At 40.8% G+C, this 25,188-nt stretch overlaps 3 protein-coding genes across 4 annotated transcripts; 1 reads left to right on the top strand and 2 right to left on the bottom strand.

The window, feature by feature from the left end:
* The first annotated feature begins 2,242 nt into the window (after positions 1-2,242).
* On the top strand, positions 2,243-8,693 carry chgb (chromogranin B). Its single transcript, XM_086061003.1, has 7 exons — positions 2,243-2,380; positions 2,505-2,551; positions 3,952-4,042; positions 4,120-5,908; positions 6,013-6,109; positions 6,208-6,309; positions 8,330-8,693. The coding sequence occupies exons 1-7, from the start codon at positions 2,332-2,334 to the stop codon at positions 8,405-8,407; spliced, it is 2,253 nt and encodes a 750-aa protein (XP_085917129.1). The 5' UTR covers positions 2,243-2,331; the 3' UTR covers positions 8,408-8,693.
* A 714-nt stretch (positions 8,694-9,407) lies between these two features.
* Positions 9,408-15,105, bottom strand: trmt6 (tRNA methyltransferase 6 non-catalytic subunit). Of its 2 annotated transcripts, none has more exons than XM_086061004.1 (12): positions 14,832-15,105; positions 14,462-14,595; positions 14,203-14,312; positions 13,742-13,833; positions 13,568-13,651; positions 13,367-13,491; positions 12,915-13,085; positions 12,032-12,174; positions 11,882-11,967; positions 10,876-10,978; positions 9,959-10,045; positions 9,408-9,877 (listed from the first exon to the last, which is right to left on the bottom strand). In XM_086061004.1, the coding sequence occupies exons 1-12, from the start codon at positions 14,936-14,938 to the stop codon at positions 9,731-9,733; spliced, it is 1,389 nt and encodes a 462-aa protein (XP_085917130.1). In that variant the 5' UTR covers positions 14,939-15,105; the 3' UTR covers positions 9,408-9,730. The 2 variants fall into 2 exon arrangements, with proteins under 2 accessions (XP_085917130.1, XP_085917131.1); XM_086061005.1 differs by having other exon boundaries at positions 9,409-9,877; positions 12,921-13,085.
* A 320-nt stretch (positions 15,106-15,425) lies between these two features.
* On the bottom strand, positions 15,426-25,160 carry fermt1 (FERM domain containing kindlin 1). Its single transcript, XM_086060957.1, has 16 exons — positions 25,079-25,160; positions 23,643-23,797; positions 23,220-23,317; positions 21,920-22,055; positions 21,700-21,837; positions 20,640-20,823; positions 20,460-20,562; positions 19,667-19,774; positions 18,954-19,085; positions 18,794-18,843; positions 18,466-18,590; positions 18,288-18,394; positions 17,312-17,536; positions 17,112-17,236; positions 16,893-17,034; positions 15,426-15,879 (listed from the first exon to the last, which is right to left on the bottom strand). The coding sequence occupies exons 2-16, from the start codon at positions 23,791-23,793 to the stop codon at positions 15,694-15,696; spliced, it is 2,010 nt and encodes a 669-aa protein (XP_085917083.1). The 5' UTR covers positions 23,794-23,797; positions 25,079-25,160; the 3' UTR covers positions 15,426-15,693.
* Positions 25,161-25,188: the final 28 nt, after the last annotated feature.

Raw genomic sequence — 25,188 nt, 5'->3', positions numbered from 1 at the left:
CTTTATCCTCCTCCTCTTTACCCGGGCTACTTGCATGCACGATTCCCCTAACGCACACGGACGTCGGCTCACCCGGGGCCGTCGACGGCTGCCATATTAGGCCCTGCGGGACACAGTGCTAGTTTCTGAAAGTGAGTGCAGTCTATAACGTAAAGGTCGCCTAATGTAAAATGTGTATACGGAGGATTATTAGAAGGATAAAGGCGACATCAAATTTCCTGTAAAATAATAAAATATAAATACATTTTAAATAAATAAATAATGTAAAAAAATTCCTGTCAAGTGAAAATAAATGACAATGTCAAACTGTGCTCAGTTAGGACAGTTTCACTTCAGGGTGTACTCACTTTTGTTGCCACCTCAACCCGCTCAACTCTCAGCTGTAAATCACTACAATATATTAAAATGGATGCTACTTAGCCTAGCATTTTCTATTACGTCTGCACGCAACTGCATGTTTTGGCCGCAAAACTAAATCCACTTAAATCCTCAACAACGAGGCACTCTAAAGTGACCGTGCCAATGCAAAGCTCCTGTCGACATGCTGGATGTCGTGTCAGAATTTCATCCTCCACTCTTCTTCTTCTATCTTTTAGGTGTGTGCACTCTAAAGCCGCCACTCCAGCATGTAATCATAACAAAATGCATAACTAAAATATATAAAAATGTAACTACTCACCCTTGGATGATGTGCAATGTGGCGTTCAGAATCTCACCAGCAAGTGTGTGCGTAACGGGGCTGCAGCTTGCAGAGCCGTCTCAAAAAGAAAACAAACATTTGGTATAAAATTGACTTTTGACTCCCTGTGAGTGTTCTCATTTTGAATTTGTGTGTTTGACTTTCACGTTGAATACTGTGGCTCTCCTTGCCCACATGCGAGGCAGTAAACATATTAATTGGTTTCACACAGTATAAGCGCTAACTATTGATCCCGATATCTTTAATCCGTTTTTTTTTTTACTTCAGGAGGACTGCCAGTTGAAGCTCTAGCATCGGAGAGAGAACGTGTGATGTGTTGAAAAGCCCAGATGAATTATTGACGAGGAGGCTAACGTTTGGTTTACAATCACTGGACACTTCATTAGGTACACCTGTGCCTGTCAATATGAGAGCTGTTTTATTATTGTAGCTGGGTTGTTTAGAGCTACGCGGGAGATTGGACTGCAAACATGGCATCATGAAATGAGAGGAAATTTGCATTTAAAATATATAACAATATTTTCAGAAGCTTAATGATGAGTGTTTTGGAGCATTTTATTTGTAAAATAATCTTTTTTTTATCAATATAGTAGCACCTGTGTATTAAGTATATTGCTGTTTTTTTAAATACAAATTCAATTTAAACATGATTAGTCTCTCATAATATATTTTATGTTTAAAACAAAGGGATAAAACATAGGAACTAAAATTTGTATTTAGATTTTAATAATACATGAAATACATTGTATTGCATTTTTTTTAAATATATATTTTAATACAGTATGTACAAATGAAAAACATCATACTGTACTTAGAAAATATTTTATTTTTTACATATGTGTATAAAAATATTGACATAAAATAAATATATACATACAAATATATATAAAGTATGTTTTTAGGTTTATACAGTACATATACAGTTTACACATGCAACCGGGTATCAGCCTTATACGGCTACCAGCCTGGTATTGGTACTTTTATTATTTAATAATCATACTGTATATTTAAAATGTACAGTATCTATGAAACTATAAAAAAAAAATATTCTGCCCTTATCTATTGTTTTGCCTTTGTAAACAAGTGATTGTGTTATTTGAAGGTAAAAAGTGTCCTTAAAGCTGCATTAAAAAAAAGTGAATTTGCCACTGTAAGGTTAACAATGCATTTAATCCTTCCGTTTTGAAACGCTATCTCAGGACCTTCGCTAAAAACGTGCGTCTGATAATGAAGTTTGCAGGGTGTGTGATTGCCTTTGGGCGCCTCGCAGCATTAAGTCCCCTCCCCCGCGGACAGCCCTCCTGCTCCTCTCAATAATGTTTAAACCATCACCTGTGTGATGGCTAATTATGTTTACGGGAACGGAGGGGGGGGGGGGGGGAAAGAAAGAAAACGAGTTGTTGCTGCTTCTCGCGGCAGGTCTAATGAGTCATGACACGAGCGTCCCCTCCCACGCTCCTTCACTCTCTCTCTCTCTCTCTCTCTCTCTCTCTCTCTCTCTCTCTCTCTCTCTCTCTCTCTCTCTCTCTCCTTCCTCCTCCACTCCCAACGCCTTTATATTGGAGGTGCTGCTCCTTCTCTTGCAGGAGCATCTCCCCCGCCGCATTGGGAGGCACTCCGGACTCCATAAGATGACTACTACTACTCTTTGTCTGCTACTTGGGTTCGCTTTACTGAAAGGTGAGTTCAGCACCACGGACAGTGACTCTTGACAGTTTTTCTACATCTTTATTTTGCTGCTTTTCTTGTTTTGTTTTGTTTTTAATGTATGTTTAAAAGCCGGGAATGTTTGTCTTCCGTGCAGGGAATCAAGCACTTCCAGTGGGGAAGGATGGCCAAAGAGAAGATGTGGTAAGTCGCATGCTTAACATTCCGTATTACGCGTGCAGAACTTGCGTGCAAACACAACGCATGAAAAAAAAAAAAAAAAGCACACGTAATCCTAAACATACATGCATACAATCATTACTGTGCATGAAGGAACTCACACTGGATGCAATTATCCATATAGAAAGGAATACATCTGTGGGAATGAATGTAATTATAGAAAGTGTTGTGAAACGAAAACAAACGTTCATGCTCGTACAAGTGCGAAAATAATGAGATGACATTCACTACACAGCGTGAATTCCGTTCTTATGATCATTGATGTTAATCGTTTGATCCCTTAATACTGAAGAAATTCATTTGCATATCATCCTCGTAAAAATAAGTGCATTGTTCTTAAGATCGGCAGTTACTCCTTCAGTTTCAATATTGGGACTCTTTATTTCAGCAATTAGAACACACTTGAGACATTAGAATCATATCAATAACAATATCCGCTGTAAAATGACTATGCAGCGATCACATGAGGTCCATGTAAAACAAAATGAAAAACAATTAAAACTAATTAGTAACCCGGAGAATTTTTATTTTATTTTATTAATTGTTTTATTGTACGTATTTTTACTATGTCTGCTATGTGTGCACTTTATGACGGAGCTTCAAATCTCATTGTACTTTGTATAATGATAATAAAGGCAATCTAATCAAATCGAATCTAAAATGTATATTATTTTACATTGTAAAATTAGCGTCACAATTTTGAGAACAAAAATGTATGTTGTATTGTTGTTTTGGGGTTTAAAAAAACTGGATCATTATTACGACTTTCTTTAAAAAATACAATTAATTTAAATATAAAAGAAATACAAATAATCTCGGAATTAGTATATATATATATTTTTATATAATACTTCCTTCCTTCCATTTTCTTCATAACTTTATTGTTGAAAACCATTCATATAATCACTATTGTAAATTGGTTTATTTGCCCAATTTTTGACAATCTTGTAACTCTTATTTTCTAACTTACACTTCCTGTTGGAAAGACATGAAATGACAAAGCATATCGAGATGTTTGAATTGGTAAACCAGATTCGCAGATGACAAGTTCCGCAGTTAAAAGATACTGAGCCAGGTTGAAATCACACTTTTCTATATGGAGGGTAACTCAGCTCTTACCGTGTGAAAGGTTTATGTACAAGCCGAAGAAAAAGGGAATTAAAAGAAAACTTCAGACCACAGCTAAAGCTTTCATCATTTCAACCAACGCTACAACTATAATGACAGTTTAAAATGAATGGAGAAAAAAAAACTTCTTTCTTGGCCAATACGCAAATTCTACTAAAAGGTTTCATGGAATCTTGCCAACAATTGGCTAACAAGTACTTAGCATAAAATCAACACAAGCCTTATTTCTTAATCAGGTGACAAGATGTTTGGTGGAGGTTCTGTCCAAAGCGCTCTCCCAACCAGATGCCCAACTAGACCAAGAGTGCAAGGAGATTCTCCGAGCAGGTTTGTGTCGCATTCCGTTCCGGTTAGTTCTGGAAAAAGATAGCCAACGGTAGATGACCTATTTTGTCCTGTTGCAGGAATTACACATACTCCACCGGACAAGAAGAGCAATGAGGCGGCCAGTGAAGATCAGGCCAAAGATCACGTAGACGAGCCCGAGGCCAAGGATGCGCAAGACATTCAAGAACTCCTGCGATCTGTGGAGCCCAATCAGGAGACCCCAAAGGGTCAACACAATCAGGAATCCTGGAGTCTAGAAAAAAGACACCAAGAAAACCATGGCGAGAAAGAGGAGGAGGAGCGGGAAAAGAGAAGTAGCTGGAGGCCAGGAAGGTTCCACCAGAAGAAGCCCAAACGCGACAAGGAGCCTTTTGGAGGACAGTCCACAGAGGAAGAGGAGGGGGATGAAGAGCGCAGTCAGGAGTCCTGGGATTTGGGACGAAGGAGTGACGACGACCAAGACGAGCCAAACAAGCGCATTTGGAACCCCTCACATCAAGACTACCACAAAAAGAAGTTCCCCAAGCGTGGTGACAAGGAGGAGGACTACGAACGCAGCCAGGAGTCGTGGGGGCTTGATGACGAGAGGGACAAGAGGGAATGGAGATACCACCAGGGAAGACACAAGAGCGACGAAGAACTATCTGAAGAACCCAGGGAGGAACCAGATGAAGAACGCAGTCAGGAATCCTGGGATTTTGGCACTGAGAGGGATAAGAAGGCCTGGAGGAAGCCTGGGAAATATCACCAGAGGAGACACAAACGGGATGAGGAACTGTCAGAGGAACCCAGAGAGGAACCAGATGATGAACGCAGCCAGGAATCATGGGGGCTTGACGACGAGAGGGACAAGAGGGAATGGAGGACCGGGAGATACCACCAGAGGAGGCACAAGAGGGACGAGGAACTATCTGAAGAACCCAGAGAGGAACCAGATGAAGAACGCAGTCAAGAATCCTGGGATTTTGGCACTGAGAGGGATAAGAAGGCCTGGAGGAAGCCTGGGAAATATCACCAAAGGAGACACAAACGGGATGAGGAACTCTCAGAGGATGCAGATGGCGAACGTAGCCAGGAATCTTGGGATTTTGACACCGAGAAATACAAGAGAGGCTGGAGGCCTGGGAGATACCACCAGAGGAGACACAAGCGGGACGAAGAAGTCTCAGAGGAACCAGATGAGGAACGCAGTCAGGAATCCTGGGATTTTGACACTGAGATCGATAAGAAGGCCTGGAGACCTGGAAGATACCACCAGAGGAGACACAAGCGAGATGAGGAATTGTCAGATGATCCGGATGAGGAACGTAGCCAGGAATCTTGGGATTTTGACAGCGACAGAGACAAGAGGGCCCGCAGACCAGGGAGATACCATCAAAGGAGACACAAGCGCGACGAAGAACTTTCAGAGGATCCGGATGAGGAACGCAGCCAGGAATCCTGGGATTTTGACAGCGACAGATACAAGAGGGACTGGAGACCAGGAAGATACCACCAGAGGAGACACAAACGTAACGAGGAACTGCCAGCAGAAGCAGATGAGGAGCGTAGCCAGGAATCCTGGGACTTCAACAGCGAGAAGAAAGCCTGGAGACCTTGGAGATACTACCAGAAGAATCCCAAGCGCGATGAAGAACTCTTAGACAAGAGGGAGGAGTCAGATGGAGAGCGCAGTCAGGAGTACTGGAACTTTGACAAGAGACACGACGAAGACGATGATAAAGACTTCGAAAAGCACATTTGGAAGCCTTCGCATCAGTACCACCATAAGAAGAAATACCACACACTTGAAGGGGAGGAGTTGTCTGACGATGAAGACCCGAGTGATGATTCCGACAACCCGGAAGACAGAGAAGAAACCCTGAGGTATTTAATTCTTCTGCCAGACCCACAAGACCAAGTTTTTAGAAGGTGCAGACCTGAAGACTTCCAGGTCCTGCTCAGGTCTAACCGAGTGGTTGTCTTTGCAGGTACCTGGCTGAGAAACGGAACCCGTGGATCTACAGAGGCTACTACCATCCCGCCTGGTTCAAAAGGAATCCAGAAGACCATTCTGCCCCAAACAAGGTAGACCAGCAGTTCCCGGAGAAGCGTCAGTGTCGTTCAGTTGCAGATGTCGCGCATACGGACTTATGAATGTGGTTCTGACTTTTGAATATGTGCAGATGGACGAGGCAGCCAAGTTGCTGAGTCAGAAAATAAACCAGCTCGCCAACCAGGAGGCGTCAGAGGGAGCCGCGCGACCGAGGGCACTCACGCCGCACGAGGTTCACCGAGCTACTTTTTTTTTTTTTTTTTAACGGCATTCCTCAATCCTATAATTCGATGACATCAGCGCCAGCGTCTGACGTAACATATCAAGTAGTTCTTCACAGCCATGTGACGCGTCATCCCGCTTGAGCAAAACCCGCGATGTAAAACTGACACATAAAACACTATCTCAGCACGTGGAAAATGATCGGGTTGATTTCACCCAACCTTGATTCCGCGAACGTACCCTTTTATACCGAACGCCGAAATATGAATGCCGTCTTTTTGAAGCGTTGGCGGTCAGTCGGACAGAAGAGCAGAAACAGTTTGATAACGTGATGCTCTGCGGGGTAAACCGTGTTCCGTCTCGTGCTCGCTGACCCGCTAAAGCCGCGGAGCACATCCAGTCGCTCCTCCACAAACTCGCTTGGGGTGGCTGGGGGGGGGGGGGGGGGGCAGCTCATTATGGAAATGTCCATTCCACACAGACATGCTGGCTACTTGCCATATGAGTGCACATCAACTTGGTCCATGACGAATGACGACGGTAATATTCCACAGCAGAACTTTGGCACTGCCTACCATCTTTCTTTCTTTTTTTTTCTCTCTCTGCAAAATTTTCCTTCCATGCCTGCCGGGTTTTAGTGGTGTTTCTTATCTGCTGCAGCTTTTTCCGTGCCAAGCTCGGCGCACCGTAAACGACCTCCCGGGGGCCGTCAAAGTCATCACGTCTCCTTTAAAGCGGCAAGCTGTGGCTCCCGTGCAAAAATGCGGAACTAAACGTACATTTAAAAACCAGAGGAAATGGCTCGTACGACCATATGGCCAACATAGTACGCTTGATTTTATTTGCTGACTTGTGAAATTGCTTATTTTCTGTTGTTGCTGTTATTCTTAGGTTAAATTAGTCGCTACTTTGATGGCTTTTTAGTCGCTCCCCCTTGGAGTTGATCATTCAGCCCCCGAAGTAATATAAATTTGGTAGGCTTGTCTATAATGAGTAGACACACAAAAAAAAGTCTCAAGAACGTAGGTCCACAAAAACACAGAAAGTCAGCCATTTTGTTTTGAAGCCAACATTAGTCATATGCAGTAATTCCACACTTTGATCGTAATCAACGACAAAGCTGCTCGCCCTCACAATGAACTTCCAGGTGATTCCTTTTCCTGAGAAAAACTCAAAATAGTCCTGGTCAGCTCTCTTAAATGTTATGTCTGGCAATTATGATCCGACATCTTTCTCTTACTTGCACGAGGGTGTCTCTCATCTCACTCCAGAGTGCATCCGTTTGTCGTGGCAATCTTGCATTTGTAATTCTGCAGATCTGCCCCCTGTTCGATAGAATCCAGGGGTGCTGCTCTCGGAATGTGAAGTCGGAATGGTGGAATCTTCTGCCTCGTATTGACTCCCAAAACTCTTGCCATAAACTAACAACTCCAATCATATTGATTTATGATCAAGTTCGGCAACTTTACCAATGTTTTCTGTCCACAAATATTTGATTGTGAGAGTCACTTACCCGTTGCTGTGACGTCATCTGACTGGCACTAAACAATTTAATTCCACACTTTGTTCGTAATCGACGGCAAAGACAGGATCTCAGCTTTTCTGTTCGTCGTCTTGTATTGTCGTTTCATTCTTTAGTCAGCCTCATTTACACGCGCGTTCTGGTCTACGTTAGTCAGCAGGTGCACGTCTCAAGTCAAAACCGAAACTAGTAATAGTTCTTGCTTCCGGAATTAAGAATTACGGGAAGTGTAGTTAAACTACTATAAACTTAGTATGTACATTTATCTACAATATCTATTAATATGCATGACCAAATACACAATAACTACTAACCATGCAATACAATATAACACAATACTTCTCTAAGGAAGTTACAACCTATAGACTGTCTAATTGCAATCGGATTCCAATTTGTATCTGTTGACCAAAACACCTCGTGTGATGAAGGCCCTGCTCTGGTGAGACTCGTAGAGAAATTTATAAATGCAATAACTCCACTCTGCTTCAAACTGTATGTCTTTCCGCAGGAGAAAGCACTGGAAAGCCTGGCAGCAATGGACGAGGAGATGAAGAAAATCGCCGCCAAGTTGCATGAGAAAGAATGAGCTACGCTTGCAACGTTTACATGGAAAAACAAAACGCCGTTTGTCACGTCTGCAAAGTTAAAGTGCATCAAAAAATACAAAAATCCCAAATGTTGGGCCTTGCTTAAAAACAACTATTTACCTTGATATTATTGTACTGTATTTGTGCTATTTTGATGTGACATCTTGAACGTGTGCATGGGAAAGTTTTTTTGATGTTTATATATAGTAATCGTCCAATATTGACTGACGTCATTGTCCTTTCAAGTGTTTGTGCTTAATAAAAGAGTTATTCTGGGAACAAACACTTATTTATTTTTTTTGTCTTGTGCAGTCACGTTTCAACACATTTACTAACAAAAATGATTAATTATTGTTGATTATTGTTATACTGCCAGACACAAAAACATGTTAGTATTTTAGACAAATACATTTAAAAATTAGCTTATTCCCTCCCAGCCATTTTCACTGAAGCAACCCCCTTCGCTCCTGGCTGTTTTACAGGATTTTGACAGTTTTTGCAAGGCCCACTGAATATTGTGTTCTATTGCTATAAAAACATGGAACCTACCAAAAAAGATTAGAGTCTCTTCCATCATCAGGAAAAGGGTATATTTCTATTTGTTTTAGTTTTGCAGCAATTAGAATATAGCTAAATTTCCCCATTATTCACAAATCCGTTTAAAACCGTGTGGGGGGTGCTTTTTCAACATGGCCCTGGTTGATCTTATACTCTGCTGCCAACTGCTGGCCGTTTTTGTAATAACTACTATTGCTTCAAGCATTCTCTTCAGTGTGCTCTAGCATAAAAAACGTATAAATACATCTTTGGGACCATGGTAATATTTAAAATATTTATGTTTTTGGGAGCAAACGAGTTAAACAAAAACATCTTTAAAGTCCTCGGTAGTGAAAATGTCTTGACACTTATGCTGTCACTCAAGTATTTATTTGATTTACTATGTTGCTATATTTATTGATTATCATTTTCCCAGTTTGTCAAAACCAAGTGGAGTAATTAAAGAAAAATAAAGAAATTGCTTTTTTGTGTGAATATTTTTTAAGCCCAAGATGCATGCTAATGTCATTGTTGAATCAACTAAAACAAAGTTATTCCACATCAGAATATATTTTAATTCTGTGAAGATTCAGTCATAACGTTACGGAAAATAACATTTCCAGCGTAATAAAAAGTAATTAAAACAAAAAATGCTGACCCAAATGTCAGACAAGAAAACTAGGGTGCATCTGTTTAGAGGCCTTTTCTGACGTATGCAAACAGACATTCCCGCCAGCCCTGTTGCTGAGGTGCCCTGAAACACAATTTGGGGGCTTTTAAGCCCTTCAGCTTTCTGCCAGTTTTTGCTTTTTTGGCATCGGCTCCTCAGAGTTAGTCCGGCCCGAGGACTCTGTCGACACAGTGATGCCCGAGAGGAGGTAACCGCCGCCGCCGCTCATCAGCAGCATGGGATGCGTCCTGTTGGGCAGCACCTGAGGAGACAAAACACAAGTCAGGATGCATTAAGGGTATGGCGAGGACCTGAAGGTAAGACTGAGTGGGTAGTATGTAACCTGATAATGCCTCAGCCAGGTGTCGGTGAGGCGGAGGTTGACTGTGCCGCCTTGCTCCTTCAGTTTGGTGAAGCACTCGATTAGCGGCTGCAGAGCAGACAGCAAAATGGATGGAGTAACGTTCCCAAAACTGGCTTAGCGTGCCAATACATATGTAACCCTAAACTTGTAAGAATTACATATAGTGCACATAACTTTCTCAAGACTTGGGGCAGATTGAATGGAATGATGTTCCCAAGGTTGGCAAAGTTAGCATGCTAATACATGTATATCCCTGAACTTTTAAGTATGAGATATAGTGTACATTGCTTTGACACGGTCTGGGTGAAAAGTGGATGGAGTGAGGTTCCCAAAGCTGGCAAAGTTAGCGTGTGCCAATACATACTGAATGTAACCTGAACTTGTAATGTACAATGCTTTAACACAGACTGGGGGTAAAGTGAATGGAGTAAGGTTCCCAATGCTGCCAAAAGTAGTGTGTCAAAACATATTCACTAAACCCCAACAAGTATAACATATAGCACGAAAATCTTAACACAGATTAGGGAAAGAGGATGGTGTTAGGTTCCCCAGGCTATCAGAATTGGCTTCATTACTTTCATATATTGATACATTGGTCAACAAGAAGAATTAGCCTAGACTAGACCACTTTGCTACACTTGGCTTGTGAGCATTTAATTATATAGTGCATTAGCTCTGAGCTTCAGGGTCCGCATTCTATTCTTCTTATTTTCTACTTTTAAGGCAAGGCATTCTAGTATTGAATTGCTACGATACTTGCTTCCACTTAATTTCCTTGTGGGATAAAGACATGTTTTCTTTGGTACTTTCCTGCTGCGGGAAGCTCATTTCCCACAGGGGCCTTGCAGTAATAAGACCTGCCTTAAATAATGACCCTTGTTCGGCGGAATTGTCACCTCCTTATACTGCGAGTAAACCACAAAGGGCCTGGAGGGAGACAAGAACTTGAGCAGGCACATCAGGACGGAACACGGGTGGAAGCGAGAGGCGATGACCAATCTGCGAGGAGGCAAAACATGATGAGCCAAGCAAACGATGAATTACGCCATCAATACGGTGTTATTGGAAATATCGTCATTTAGCCTAATGTGGGAAGCCGATGAATTAGGTCGCACACAATGGGAGTTGTGTGATGGTGCTTATGATATAGCCGCTATAATGAAGGAGAATCAAATAAGTCAACACCCATGTGACATTTCATCAATCAAAAGGAACCAGTGGCTTACCAGTGACTGTGTATAGTGTATATGGCTGGAATGCACACTTGGGGAAAGTGCATGGAGGTAGGTTCCAGGGGTTTGAAAAGTTAGCATACCTCTATATTCCTGTAATTGTAGTAAATCTTATTATTGTGTATATAGCCTTAAAAGACTCTAGCATATAGTGGATGGAGTGGGGTTCCTGGGGTTGGGGAAATTAGCATATATAAGTCTATATTCCTGTAACTTGGTGTCAGTTTTCCTATAGGGCATATAGTTTATAGAAGTTTAACAGACTAATGGGGAAGTGGACAGAGTTAGGTTACCAGTGCTGGCAAATTTAGCCTATGTCTAAGTTCCTGTGACTTGCTGTAAATCTTCTTAAAGTGTATATAATTCATATGGCTTTAAGAGACTACCGAAAAGTGGATTTGTTTGTTTACACTGGCTCGTATAGTAAGCGTGATAATACGTCCCTGATTTGACATGGCTTTGTCCTCATTATCACACAGCATAATTCATTTTTTCATATCTGGTGTTCTTATATATCCTTATGCTACATCGCTGTAATGCTCGTGGAAAAGAGTCAGGTTCACATGGGTAACACATGTCACTTATATGATGTAGCTTTGTCCACACAATCCAGCTTTCATTTCTGAGAATGTGTTTGAACCACAACGCACCATTTAAAAGAGACACTAACCCGTCTGCGTTCATGCCCTTTAATTGAGCCGCTGCCGCCGCGAGCTTCTTGCGCTTCTCTTCCTGCTTCACCCTCTTGAGTTCAGCCTAAGACATTCAAAACGCCATTATGATCATCAACCTGTCAATCATACCTGATCATGTGCCATACCTTTGCATCTTTGCCTCGTTCGCGTTCGTCGTCTGTGCGTTGTTCCCCGGTGGCATTAGTCTCCATGTTCTCTGCGTCTTCCGGGGTGTCACGCTGCTCTATCTTGGGCTGCTCCTTCGCGGCCATGTCGGGATGAGGTGCCTCTGAGAAGCCATATACACAGAATATTACATTAGTGAATGGAGCGAGGTTCCACAGGCTGGCAAAATTATAATTTGCAGAACTTGTTGCAAATCTTCCTTTATTGTCATCAGCTTTAACATAGACTTAAGGTATTAGCATGTGAATACAGTGACTTATAAATTGTCCTATAGTGCATACTGCTTTAAACCAGACTAAGGGAAAATGGACTGAGTGAGGTTCCCAAGGCTGGCCAAATTTTCTCTTTTAATTGTACAACTGACAAATGTAAACCAAAAAAAAATTGCGTGTCAAAATATTTGTATCCCAATGTTGACATATTCTTATAGAGTAAATGGCTTCAACAGACTGGGAGAAAAATGGATGGAGTGAGGTTCCACCAATGACGGAGTTAGTGCATTATAACATCTGTGTCCCTGTAACTTAAGTAACACGTATTAAATATTCCTATAGCGTACACAGCTTGAACAGATTATAGGAGAAAGTAAATGGAGTGAGGTTCCCTAGGTGGAAAAATTAGCATATAAATAAATCTGTAGCGCAATGCTTGTAAATATACCTATAATGTGTGTGTATGTGTAACCAAGACTGTGGGTGGGGGAGTAGATGGAGTGAGGTTACCAAGTGTGTCAAAAATATCAAAGTTATTTTGTAAAAACTTTTTGACACTGCTCTCATACTGAATCTCAATTAACTTTGTACAAGGTGTTCCTAATGATGTGTCGGCCACATGCACTTTCACCAGTACCGGGGTCCTTGAGGCTTGTTTCCAGCGTGCCTGCTAGCAAAGCATTGACATGGCAGAAGGGAAAGTCATGCAGCGTGTCGTGGAAGTGAGCGGGGAAGCCAAAGTTCTCCACTCCTGCTCGGACCGGCCCGCCCCCCGGGTACATTTGGATCACTGATCCGTAGCCTGGACGGGAGGAGCAGGAGACAAAAAAGAGGGTCATTAAACACAAAGAGAGAGTCATAAAATAAGAAGGCACTTATTCTGCATTAAGGGCCACCAGATGGCGACATTTTCATTACAATGTATCATACATCGATGCATTTGTTAAAGATGGAAAAACAATTACATGCTTTTAATTTACCCGAGGATTAAGAAATATTGTGTTGGCAGTGGTGTGTGGTGAAATGTTATCTAACAAAGTATGTGCCTTGAGACACACTGTGTAAGATGAAAAACACACTCACCTCCCATTCTTTCCATGACGGCCCCCAGCACGAGGCCAGCGCACGTCTCAAACACCAACACTTTGCTGCCGGCGTGGATGTTGGCCAAGGTCAGCATCTGCGCCAATGTGTCGTAACGCAAGTGACTGTAACACACACGCACACACATTACTCACACTATTGTGCGTTTCCTGCTGGACGGAGGCAATTATTTTTTTTTACCATATCTTTCCTGGCTCTCGTCCGTGGTACATAAGCGCCATGATGCGGCAGGTCGGTTTGAGAATAGTCACGGTGTTCTCATACCTGAAAAAACATTAGATACCACTTACAATGTTTTATTTTTTTATTATTATTATTTTTAAATAGCGTGGGAGTGTTGTGGCTCAAGCTCACTTCTTCTTTTTCTTCTTAATGTACTTGTCCTGGGCGTATTCTGTCTTATCCCTGAAGGTGGAGCTATTGTCTATTAACTGCTGGATGATTTCCTGCAGAGCAAACAACCAACATACTGAAATACAGTAGTCGATACCATACATTAAAAGTGAGAGACCCCTGTTTGGGACAATAGCATTTCTAAACTTGCTTGCGTCAAGTTTATTACTACTTTTCCCAAAACATATCTGCAAAAGAAAAAAAACTAGTTGATGCAAGCTGGTACTGGGAAAAATAAACTAAATCCCAAAATAGTTACAGATAAAATCTTCAATCTGATTTTGTAGCAAGGTTTGAGACTTTAATTTTAAGGCTATATGGCTCAGTCCTACAACTTCAAGAAAACCAATCAGGCTCAAAATAACAAGGTCATAAAACATGAACAAAGCAAGTCGAACAAACTGAAAAGCTTCCATCCTTACCTGACCCTTCAGACCTTGCTCTTTGAGTGTCTCAATGTCGTCCCGGGTCAGCTTCTGTGACTTGCCATCGTCCACGATGTTCCGGTTGTCCGAGCCCGCTTCCTTCGTGTCTGTCGGAGGAAGTGTTGTGGTGAAGCAGCATATACTGTACATTCTTTGCTGTCCAAGCTCTCCTCCTTCAGACAACACTCTGCATTTCCAGTGTTTACTATACTATTTGTGTCCCTGCCAACAAAACAACAACAACAAAAATACCCACCAGGTAGAGCACTTGGCACATCTTTTGGTTTCACAGGTTGCAACTGTCCTCCGGATACAATTTCAAAAGCGGTGCTGTACAATTGTCCCACAGCGTTGTCCAGGAAAAACCACTGCTTCTCAAACACTACCTTCCTGTTGTCACAAGATGAAGAAATGTTAACAACTTATGTTGGAACAGCACTCAACTTAGTCCCTTGTTAACACAAACATGACGTTTCACATTGAAAACCCAAATAGGAAACGGCCAGATTGCGTTAAACCACCACTTAAATCCAGTTTGCCTTATCACACAAGCTCGAAACTAACACCCGTCACGTGATCTTGACATCTGAACAAAACTATGCGTATTAAAAATAAAATAGACTTACTTCTTCGATTGTATTTGCACAGCTTTGTAGATGTCCCCACGCTTCAACATAACGTTGTCTCCCTCGTTGATCTTATACAGGGAGTCGTCGTCCCTGGCTTCCGCCATTATTGGTCAAATTAGAGGACGAATGGCTCAATATCGAGAACAGTTCTATAAACGAGACACGGTGGTCCGTAAAATTAGCCGTAAGGTGCGTTAAAATTGCGTCCCCACGTGTTATCTTTCACTTTCAGTCTCAGGGCGACCGGTAGAAAGCAGAAATAAGCTACTTCCGCGTTTTTCTCATTGTCAGCGGTGATTGGTGCGAATTCTTTAGTCAGCCAATAGCGCAACTGTAGCTGATTGATGATGCCGATTTCAGAATCATCGATTTAATATTTGTTTTTCTTAAATACATGTCTGGAATACGTACATATCTCCATTGTGTGCTTCATCTAAATAAAATAATTGAATATTTATTTTAAATAAAACATTAAAAGGTTCAAATGTGCATAAACAAGCCAATTACACTGCTACATTTTATGTAGATACTAGATATAGTAAACACTGCCGGGTGGCAGCTAAAGACAACAAAGAAGTCACAAGGAGGTAATAAAGATATAAAAAAGCATTTATTCGTACAAAGTTCAATTAATACACAGTTTAAGACCACGATTATTTACACAAACAACACAAGGTCGTTGCTTGCCTGTAGATCAAAACGTTGAAAATGTTTACAAAAAAAGATAAATAATAACAATTAATGACAATGTTGCTCTGTTGAGTTCTTTGATTGTAAAACAACAGGACTTTCTCCCTGGCAAGGATTAAATGTGTTTTGTAAAGAAAAGAGTATCAATGTGTGATTCCGTGGCACATTATTAGATGGCAGTATTGTCTTGGCCTCCGGTCAGTTTGTGGAACAGTTCTTCATCTAGGGTCTCGTTCTGGTCCTTGGATCGCGTTGATAGGAAGATGTAGCCGCCGATGAACTCGTGTACCACCTTGCAGTCACAGCTCAGGCAGCAGAAAGCTATGGTCACGTTCTGGTCAAACTCAATGGTCACCTGCAATCACCCACAATACGGCAGTGATTCCCAACCAGCGAGAGACCATCAGGGAAACGGCATCTATAAATTGCATTCACTTAAAGAAAAAAAAAACACTCCTGCTTTTCTTACTATTTTTTTGTTTTGTTTTTTGTAATTTTTTTTAATTCAACATTTGTCCGTCATTAAAAAAACAAATCTGAAAAACAGGGGGGTTACAAAAAAATAAAATAAAATACTGTATTCCAAAAAACAAAAGCAGAATATTTTTTTTCTGTTTTTTTTAATTTTAATTATTATATATATTTTTTATCCTCTAAACTCCAAGTGACTTGTTGCAGACTCGCTAATAGCAGAAGCGGACACTTTCCCCCATACCTCCTGGCTCAGTTAAGGTAAGGCATGTACCATAATTAGTAACACACACAGTATTATTAACGTTTTAGTGCAAGGTATTCAGAAAAACATAAAAAAATATATTCAGAATATTTTTTTATTTTATAAAACAGGGAAAAATTACTCAGAAAAACAGAAAACAAGTATTCAAAAAAACTGGGGTTTTTTTTTTTAAACAGAAAGAACAAATTTAAATAAAATAAAAAAAAGAATAAAAAAAAAAAGCTCCCCACCAAAATTTGTCAGAAAAACAGGAGGTTTTTTTTCCAAGTGAATGCAATACGCTTCCGTAGGGAAACTGACATAATCTCTGTTTGTTTTTAAAGGACACCTGCAAATCACATTGACCATAAAATGGCCTCTATGAATACCAACTTCAGACTTCCTGTTGTTTTTAAGGTTCTTGATACTTTTTTTGTGGTTCTACTCGTGATAGACATCTACCAAATTCCATGCTGCTGAGTGAAACTGGGTTCAAGAGTTGAGTTTTTTAACTAATTTTATTAGAGTTTGGCACAAAATCTCTGGAAGAAGTTCCTCTTTGAGGACCCTTAGAAATGTCAAACTTCACACTAAAACAAAAAACAAAATTGCAGGCTTCCAGCACCTTTCCCGACTTTTTTGTCAAAACTTACTTGTCTTATCTCCCAATTTACGTTCCACTGCTTCATGTTGGCGAACCTCCACGTGGTGACGGGCAGGTAGGTGGACATGTCGAGACGGATCAGGCGATTGTACGAGATGCCGAGGATCTCGTCCTTCTTGCTGCCCCTGAACCTGATACAACAAAGTGGATTTCCTGAATGATGGCTCACAAATGACATTCCTTTTTCTTTTTTTTCTTTTTACACTACCTGACGATGTAGTAGTTGATGCCAAACTCCGGTAGCGACTGCCACGCCTGGATGAACCGCATCTTGGCATCCACAAGTGACAGGCGTGCTATGTTCTGATGGGCCTCCAGGATACGTGCTGTGAGCTTGACATAAGAACAATCAGTGACAACCAGTGATGAGAAGTGTGAGTGTGAGTACTATCCCCCCTTGCCACCAACCTGCTTCGCCTTGTGCTTTTTGGCGTAGCGTGGCGACACAAAACACTCGGCGTTCATCTCCATGGCGTCCAGGTCGGGCGCTGCCTGGCCCGGAGGGGGCGCCAGGCTCTTCATTTGCAAGAAGGACTGAATGCTGCGGACCTCTGACTTATATGAGCTGTACGCCATGGTCTTGCCCTTTGATGCCAGGATGCACGCCGCCTTCCATTTGGCGTACTGCGTCTCCTGCGGCACCACAAAACCATCAATCATGATTCACTTTTTATCATGGTAGAAAAGGGATGAGCACAATCTGGTAATCATTTTAGTATACATTAGGGGTGTCAAAATTACTGTGTTAATATCGAGTTAATTTAAAGTTCCTTTAACGATACTAATTTTTTGAACACTCGATTAACGCCCACCCCTTCCACTGTGTTGTCACCAATGCCCAACATTAAACGCTTATGCCATCTGCTGGCAGAAAAATGACCTCAAAATTATCCTTTTTTTTTTTTTTTTTACAGTACAGTATATCTATAACTTCAAATAACCTCATGAATTACTATGAAAATATTGTATCAATGAACTAAAAGATAGAACCATATTTGTATTAGGTTAGGTCCACTTTTATGTTAGCAAGAGTATGAAAAAGTGGGAAAAATATTTTATTATACATTTATTTGCTCTTTTAAATCAGGCCTGAAAACCTTTTTATTTAGAAAGGCCTATGACATTTAATCATGAACATGATTTATTTTTATTTTTATTTTTTCTTTCTCCGTAGCACTTTGAGATTGTGTTGATGAAAAGTGCATTACAAATTGAATTTATTATTATTTTATTGTATATTTAGAACAGATATCAAATGTGTGTTTAGTTAGATTAGCGATGAATCAAGAGTTACACATACATAATGTATGATTGAATATATCAAAATATGACAATACAAATAATATTTGACATGTGCAGTATGACGCAAAGGAGCGCAACTTACATTATCACATCGGATGTACACCTCGTTCATGCCATCCGCCACCGGAAGTAGGAGCTTGATGCCGAACTTCTTGTCCGTGACGTTGACGTCAGGGACGATCTCACAGCCTGAGGATAATATGGCGACGTTAATGTACTCACATATTGCGATGGAATGAATTCTTGAAGTCACACAATACCTCGTAAGTGAAACTGCTCTATAGGTTCTCCCACGGCGGTTTCCTTGTTCTTGTAGTAGGAGATGGTGGTGTCCTTGAATACGAACCAGTACTCTTTGTAAGGTCGGAATGTCAGTCTTTTAGGTCTGAGTGGAAGAAAGTTTTTTCACATTGGTTAAATTATGATATAACTTTACACTGCTTAACTTTTTGTCTCACTTGTATGACAACTAAAAATGTCAATAGTCCAATCTGTAGGAGTCCATTTGTGTTGTTTGCAGTAGTCGGTGGAATTTTGACAGTTGCAACAGACTAAAGACAATAGAATTGTATTGAGCTGGGTATTTACCTGAAAAGGCGGAGGTAATCTGCCAGCTCTGGAATGTCTGTAATGTCTTCCTGGTGGTTGGAACAAACAAGTGTCAATTATCCTATATTCTGGCCAAGTTGAGACACGCAATCAATGGAGGCCCACCGATAATACCCTCAAAAGATGACTATACGTTTACCAGAATTCTGTCCGAGACGCCGCATTCCAGCGTCACCTCCAGGTTGGAGAGGGCGGCTTCGACTTCATCAATTTCCTGCTCGTTGGAGTGGTCCATTGGCTCACTGGACAAGGTCAGTTTACAGATGTGATACTGCAAAGACAAGACGAAAACTGAAGTCCAGTGAACATAGACAAGGAGTAACTGTGCGTTTTCCTTAACATTTTCCAGACATACGTAAAGTACAGTCAATAAAGTTTAATTGATAGCATTCGGTTTATTTCTAATTGATGTGCCCTGTAAGGCATGAAGGAATTGAGTGCGCAAGTGTGTCCAGCTGAGAAGGTTGGATTCTTTTTCTTCTTCTTCTACACGTATCATCAGTTTTAAGAGCGCTGAGGTGGCAGCTTTTGGCAGATCATACACTTTATTGTGATTGAGATACGCAAGGATAATTCACACTGATGCGGTTTGTCTTGAGGAGGTGCAAAGGTTGCAAAAGACCAGGAAGTGGATAACATTTTTTGGGGGAAATTTCCCACAGAAAATGTTCATGCTGTCTGATTTTAGCCAGACATAAAACAATAGTCGCTTTTTTAAAAACATAGTTACTCAAGAATGCATAAAAGTCGCTTAATATAGCGACCAAACGGCTAATTTGTCAATGCTGACTTTTGTTTTTTTCACACTACATTCATGTTGTTAGTAAAAGAAGTGCTATATGTCATACTAACCTGTAGCGACGCAAACATGAGCATCTCCTCCTCGGTGCAATCGATCTCCTCCAGCAGGATTGACCAGCGAGCCTGCTCGTACAGCTGAGTGATCCTCACGGCGTCGTACTGAAACGCAACAAACAGAATGTTCAAACTGTTACAACAGGGGTGTCAAACATGTGGCCCGTGGGCCAGAACCGGCCCGTCAAGGGGGTCCAATCTGGCCCGTGAAGACAGACACAAACGTCAGTTTTACACTCAAATGAACTGTTTTTGCTAATCTTGTCCACTGGAGGTCACACTGACGACCACTTAAATGACATTTTGAAATTTGGCTTTTACTCAGGATTTGATGCAAATATCGTGCACTTATTTTTGTTAAGACAATTCCGATTACTCTGCAATAATAATAATTTTTAAAAAAGGTACAATTTCAGAATGCAATTATTTGCAGCAAAGAAAAATTGAAATATTTTTCACCTGCTGGTTTTTTACAGCTTATTATGGCCACTTGAATTAAAATGAGTTTGACACCCGTGTTACACTGTGATTACATTTTAAACGCCAATAAAACACAAAGATAAGTCCTTTTTTTTTTTTTTTGCATTTTGTTCCTTAATTGAGCTGATGTGAATGAAACCATGACCTGAAAACCAAAGTGTGTACCAAACCATGATTTTTGGCATACTGTTTCAGCCCTATAGTGATTTATGACATCATTAGCGCCCCGAAGCTAACCATATACAATGATGTGGCAATGGTGTGAAAACACGTTTGATACCCCAAGTCGACTGCATTGCATCTGACTTACTTTTGGATTGAGGTCAAAGAAGACATTGTACTTAAAGCGCAGCAACAGCTTGTCATTGTCTTGAACGTCCTGCTCCATGAGGGAGCGCGAAGAGTCCAGCCACCTGTCGATTACATGCCAAGTAGTTGAAAATGCGTAATGAAGAGGAATCATATATTGTCACACTATGAAGTCTTCTACCCGGCATTTCTGATCGCTTTGTCCTCCAGGGATAAAGGCTCGTAGAGCTTGGCCAGCTCGGCAGGCGGCAGATTGGGCTGGCTGTCGGCGAGGGGGTTCTCCCCGAACCACAGGCTGGTGGCCGACACCGGCATCCCGTTTTCTGGGTCGTAGGTGGCCGTCATGGTCTTGCTGTACATGGGACCTTGTTTTTAGGGAGGATATTCGATGTTAATACATTGGGCGGATTAGGATAGAAGGGTTAAGTGTAGGATTAGAAGGTTTGAGTTTACAATGGGGACATTAAGGAGATAGGGTACAAGATTAGGGGGTTATTTCGGATATGGTTTCAGGTTTTAGGGCAGTGGTTTTGAACCTGGGTTCGATCGAACCCCAGGGTTCGGCGGAGGTAAAGACACACACCTGACTCAAATGTTTCAAGTTGATACGCCCCACTTGGCTCTCATTGGCTGCTGAAGATCACACTACATTGCTTGGCCTATCTGTGTAACGGGGAATTTGGTGCACTCAGTAGTCGACTTTTGACTGTTGTGATGGTATGTCGTGTGATTTCTTCGTTATATATATTTATATATATTAAGCAAAGTGCGATATGAATTCATATGTATAATGGAATGTATGGTGTTCTACCGGGTTCAATTCTAGGGCCTCTACTGATTTAATTGTATCTGTTGCCATCTTAAGAAAACAGCGTTGTTTTAAAGTTCTCTACAAATATAGTGTTAAGTTGAGTGGCGGGAATCGACGTCCTAACTGCATGATTTGCAATGCCAAGTTGAGCAATTCTAGTCCAGCAGGAACACAACGCTTTCTGAATTCATGGTGAAAAGAGACAGATTTGATAAAAAGGCATTTTGTTCACCAGTAAACCCTACAACGATGTCTTGAATTTGAAAACAAAACAACAACAACAAAAAAACATTTTATTTTTGGATAAAGAAGGGTTTGATGAAAGCGCATAGGAAATTGGTGAGGTTGAGTACCTCCAACGAGGTTCAGAAACAATGTTTTAGGGTATAAAGTAAGATGGTAGGGTTTGGTGTGTGTATTTTGCCAGTACCTGAGCCCCCTGGCCCACCACTGACTAAATCAATGTCCCAGATGTCCTCCAGTGGAGAGTTTTTGCCTCTTTTTTTCTTCTTCTTGGAGGGATCATCCGGAGGCTGGAGCAGGGACAGTTCCTCAGACCGCCTGATGTCTGACAAGAAGAAAAAGGAGCAACAATCAATTGAAAACAAATCACGTTTAATTTGGGGGGGGGCAATGGAGGACACACTCACTGAGGATTTGACAGATCTCCGACACTGCCTTGAAGACCACACAGGAGAAGCTGACGGTCATTTTAATGGTTTTCATGTTGGGGAGCTGCAGCAGCACACTTTTGTGTTGGGGGGTGTAGCGCAGGTCTGCATCAGCCTGTGTGGGGGGAATAACAGAAAATACTGAAAACGAGCTAGTAATAATTGCAGAAATTGAGAAAGAAGACTAAAATAGGGATAAAAAGTAAAATTAAATATGGCAGAACGAAAAAAATCATTTTGATGTTGCACAAAATTTTTGTGAGTAAAATGAAAATAAATATTAAAAATAAAATATGAATACGGCATATTTTAAAGTAGTAGATGATATGTAAAAATATAACTTAGATGATGGGAAATAAGATAAAAAATTTAAATATAATATTAAGTAGGGATAGTAGCAAAATATTACACTATATAATATGGATGACTCACAACACAATTTTCTAATTGAATAAATTATCGATGGTTGAAAAAAATTGCAGAAATTGAGAAAGAAGAATAAAATAGGGATAAAAAGTAGAATTAAATGTGGCAGGATGAATTTTTTTTTTTGATGTTGCACAAAAATTCTGCGAGTAAAATGAAAATAAATATTAAAAATAAAATATTAATACATCCATTCATCCATCCATCATCTACCGCTTATCCGGGGTCGGGTCGCGGTTGCAGCAGCTTTAGCAGGGAAGCCCAGACTTCCCTCTCCCCAGCCACTTCAACCAGGTCCTCTGACAGAATCCCAAGGCGTAGTAAATAGTAAAGTAGTAAATATACAGTAGATGATATCTAAAAATAAAACTTAGATGGTGGGAAATAAGATTAAAAAATATATAATATTAAATATGGATGATTCGCAAAATATTACACTATATAATATGGATGTCTCATAACATTATATTTTAATTAAATAAATTATAGATGGTTGAAAAAAAATGCATATATAGTAGTTATAATGAAAAGTTCTTTGGGGGGAAAATTTCATTAAAGAATGTTTTTTGTTTTGTTTGGATGAGTCTTCCAAACACTGTTGACATCATTAAAAATAGATGCTTAAATTCCTTTTTGTCATCTATTTTATAAATTCAACTTTACTGCTTTTTCCCATAAAAACACCAATGCCAATATTCTCTTTGCTGACAAATGTGAGGCCTCGAGTCCTCCTTTGTAGTTATTACAGCACTAAGTCAAATGGAAATGCATTGCGGCTTGTGGGCACACATACACAAAAAAAAGATAACATTTCCACGCCCCCCCACCCCCCCCCCCCCCCCATTTGTCCTACCTGAATTCCATACTTGTCCAAGGTCCAGTGGGTCCTGAGCAGCCAGCAATTCCTCTGCTCCCACCATAGTGCATGATCCGACCAGTCCTGGGGAGCCTCTGCAAATAAAAACAAATAAAAACATCACACGTTAAGTAACATTTAAAGACCCTGTAAAGTGAATCCTGAGACCCCATATTTGCCCTGTCCATGGTACGCCAGTGCCTAACTCTCATCCATATGAGCTCCTCTATGTTGATGGGGTAGTGTATGATCAGATTAGATCCCTGTTGAACTTTGTGCCCCGGAGCAACCTGAGCCTTTGTGGTTCGAAACAATGGCACTTGAGTGTAGAGCAATGCAGGCCAAACAAAGGTGCGGCCTAGCAAACAGTAGGGTTAAAGAGCAGATGGCGTTTAACAGCCAAGGCAATCTGACACCTACTGATCTTCTCCACCAGCTTCAGCATGAGGCCTCCGATGTGCAGATCGCCCTTCACGCGTAGCTTAAAGCGCATGGACTCGTCACCGTCTTTTTGGTCCACGTGCACCTGCAGCTCCCATGACGTCTCCCCGTACTCGGCCGCCGTGATCATGGCTCTGTATATACAACACAGAGCAAAAAAAAAATTACAAAATCAAATAAATAAATACACATCATGAATTCGAATAAAATGTGTGATGCACATATATTCATATAAAACAAACTAAATGAGCGGATAAAAAAACATCTAAATGAAATATGGTGCATTGCAAAAAGTAATGCATAATAAATAGAATAAAATGTAAAAACTTCACATGCCTGCCTGGGGGAATTCCATTCAACTATGTTGTTTTGGTTGTTTGGAAATATTGGGCAACAGCTGGGACAAGCCTCAGACTCAGCAGATGTTTCTCAACTTCCTGTGACAGCATCAATATTAATTTGGCCATCAGTTCGTAAACATTACAACTGTGAGGCCACAATTAACAGGAAAAATAACTACAAAGGTTAAACTTTAGAAAAAGTCACCAAAAATTACCAAAACCATTTTTACGATTAATGCAGAACTAAACATCTACATTACGTCATACAATCCAATATTTATTTGATGAAATATATTCTGAAAATAGTCTCATTTATTTCCTTTTAGTATCACTGTAACCTCAAATCTGCAGCCCCCCGAAATTGTACATTCATTAGTATCATAATAAGTATGGGATGAAAGGCTTGGGGGCGGGCAGGTAATGAGGGGAGACAAGAACAGAAGGAGGAGGATCAGGGAGGGTTCCGCTGTGGAATGCATGACGAGCAGGGACACGAATATGCTGCACTGGGCACCAATCTGCTGCTGGGAAGTCAGGAAAATGCTGCAAATTCATTCATGCTCTCACAAAAGTCTAATATAATAATTGTAATTTATCTGTAATGATAACCATGGGGAACATTTGTAAAATTATTGTAGTTTTAGTTAAAATCCTATCTTATTTATTATCTATCTTATTCGTTAACCCCCCCCCCCCCCCCCCACACACACACACGCACACAAAACGAAGTCCAAAAACACCACAGGAGTGATACAATAGATTTATTATTGTAAATCCTCACAGAGTGTAAATGTGTCAATCAGACTTTCATTTACATGGAGAGGTGAACAGTTTCAGACAACTCAAGTAGAAGAATAAGCAAAACCACTATATGACGCTGACAATAACAACTGTAGGCTACTAATATATTGCATTTTAGTTTAGTTTGCATGTTGTTGTGGGGAAAAAACAACAGTAAATTCATTTTATAACTTCCTTTTGTAAAGACTCACAGAGGCCCAAAAACGAGTTACACGCAATGTAACTTTTCCTCATTAAAATACTTTAAAACAAAGTTTAAAAAAGCCTTCTTACCTGGATTTTTGAACTTGTTGTGCTCCCGGTGGAGTTCTCGTGAGAAGTGGTTGTAAAGACGCTTGTGAGAACGAGAGCTCGTTTCAGACGGAAGCCGCGCCCCCTAGCCT

The sequence above is a fragment of the Leptonotus elevatus genome, chromosome 18 (genome assembly GCF_054856555.1).
Source record: "Leptonotus elevatus isolate MCC_2025b chromosome 18, RoL_Lele_1.0, whole genome shotgun sequence".
Taxonomy (NCBI): domain Eukaryota; kingdom Metazoa; phylum Chordata; class Actinopteri; order Syngnathiformes; family Syngnathidae; genus Leptonotus; species Leptonotus elevatus.
The sequence above is the reverse complement of the archived record's forward strand: the minus strand, read 5'-3'. Positions and strand labels throughout refer to the sequence as shown.

Excerpts from the sequence above, each read along its gene's own strand:
- trmt6 (XM_086061004.1), bottom strand. The coding sequence starts at position 14,938 with ATGGCGGAAGCCAGGGACGACGACTCCCTGTATAAGATCAACGAGGGA. Across the intron at positions 10,046-10,875 it reads TTTACTCGCAGTATAAGGAG|CCGCTAATCGAGTGCTTCAC; the intron begins GTGACAATTCCG and ends TCTGCTCTGCAG. Across the intron at positions 9,878-9,958 it reads CCTGGCTGAGGCATTATCAG|GTGCTGCCCAACAGGACGCA; the intron begins GTTACATACTAC and ends TTGTCTCCTCAG.
- chgb (XM_086061003.1), top strand. The coding sequence starts at position 2,332 with ATGACTACTACTACTCTTTGTCTGCTACTTGGGTTCGCTTTACTGAAA. Across the intron at positions 2,381-2,504 it reads TGGGTTCGCTTTACTGAAAG|GGAATCAAGCACTTCCAGTG; the intron begins GTGAGTTCAGCA and ends TCTTCCGTGCAG. Across the intron at positions 6,310-8,329 it reads GGGCACTCACGCCGCACGAG|GAGAAAGCACTGGAAAGCCT; the intron begins GTTCACCGAGCT and ends GTCTTTCCGCAG.
- fermt1 (XM_086060957.1), bottom strand. The coding sequence starts at position 23,793 with ATGATCACGGCGGCCGAGTACGGGGAGACGTCATGGGAGCTGCAGGTG. Across the intron at positions 18,591-18,793 it reads GATTACCTCCGCCTTTTCAG|ACCTAAAAGACTGACATTCC; the intron begins GTAAATACCCAG and ends TCTTCCACTCAG. Across the intron at positions 17,237-17,311 it reads AAAAGCACAAGGCGAAGCAG|CTCACAGCACGTATCCTGGA; the intron begins GTTGGTGGCAAG and ends TCTTATGTCAAG.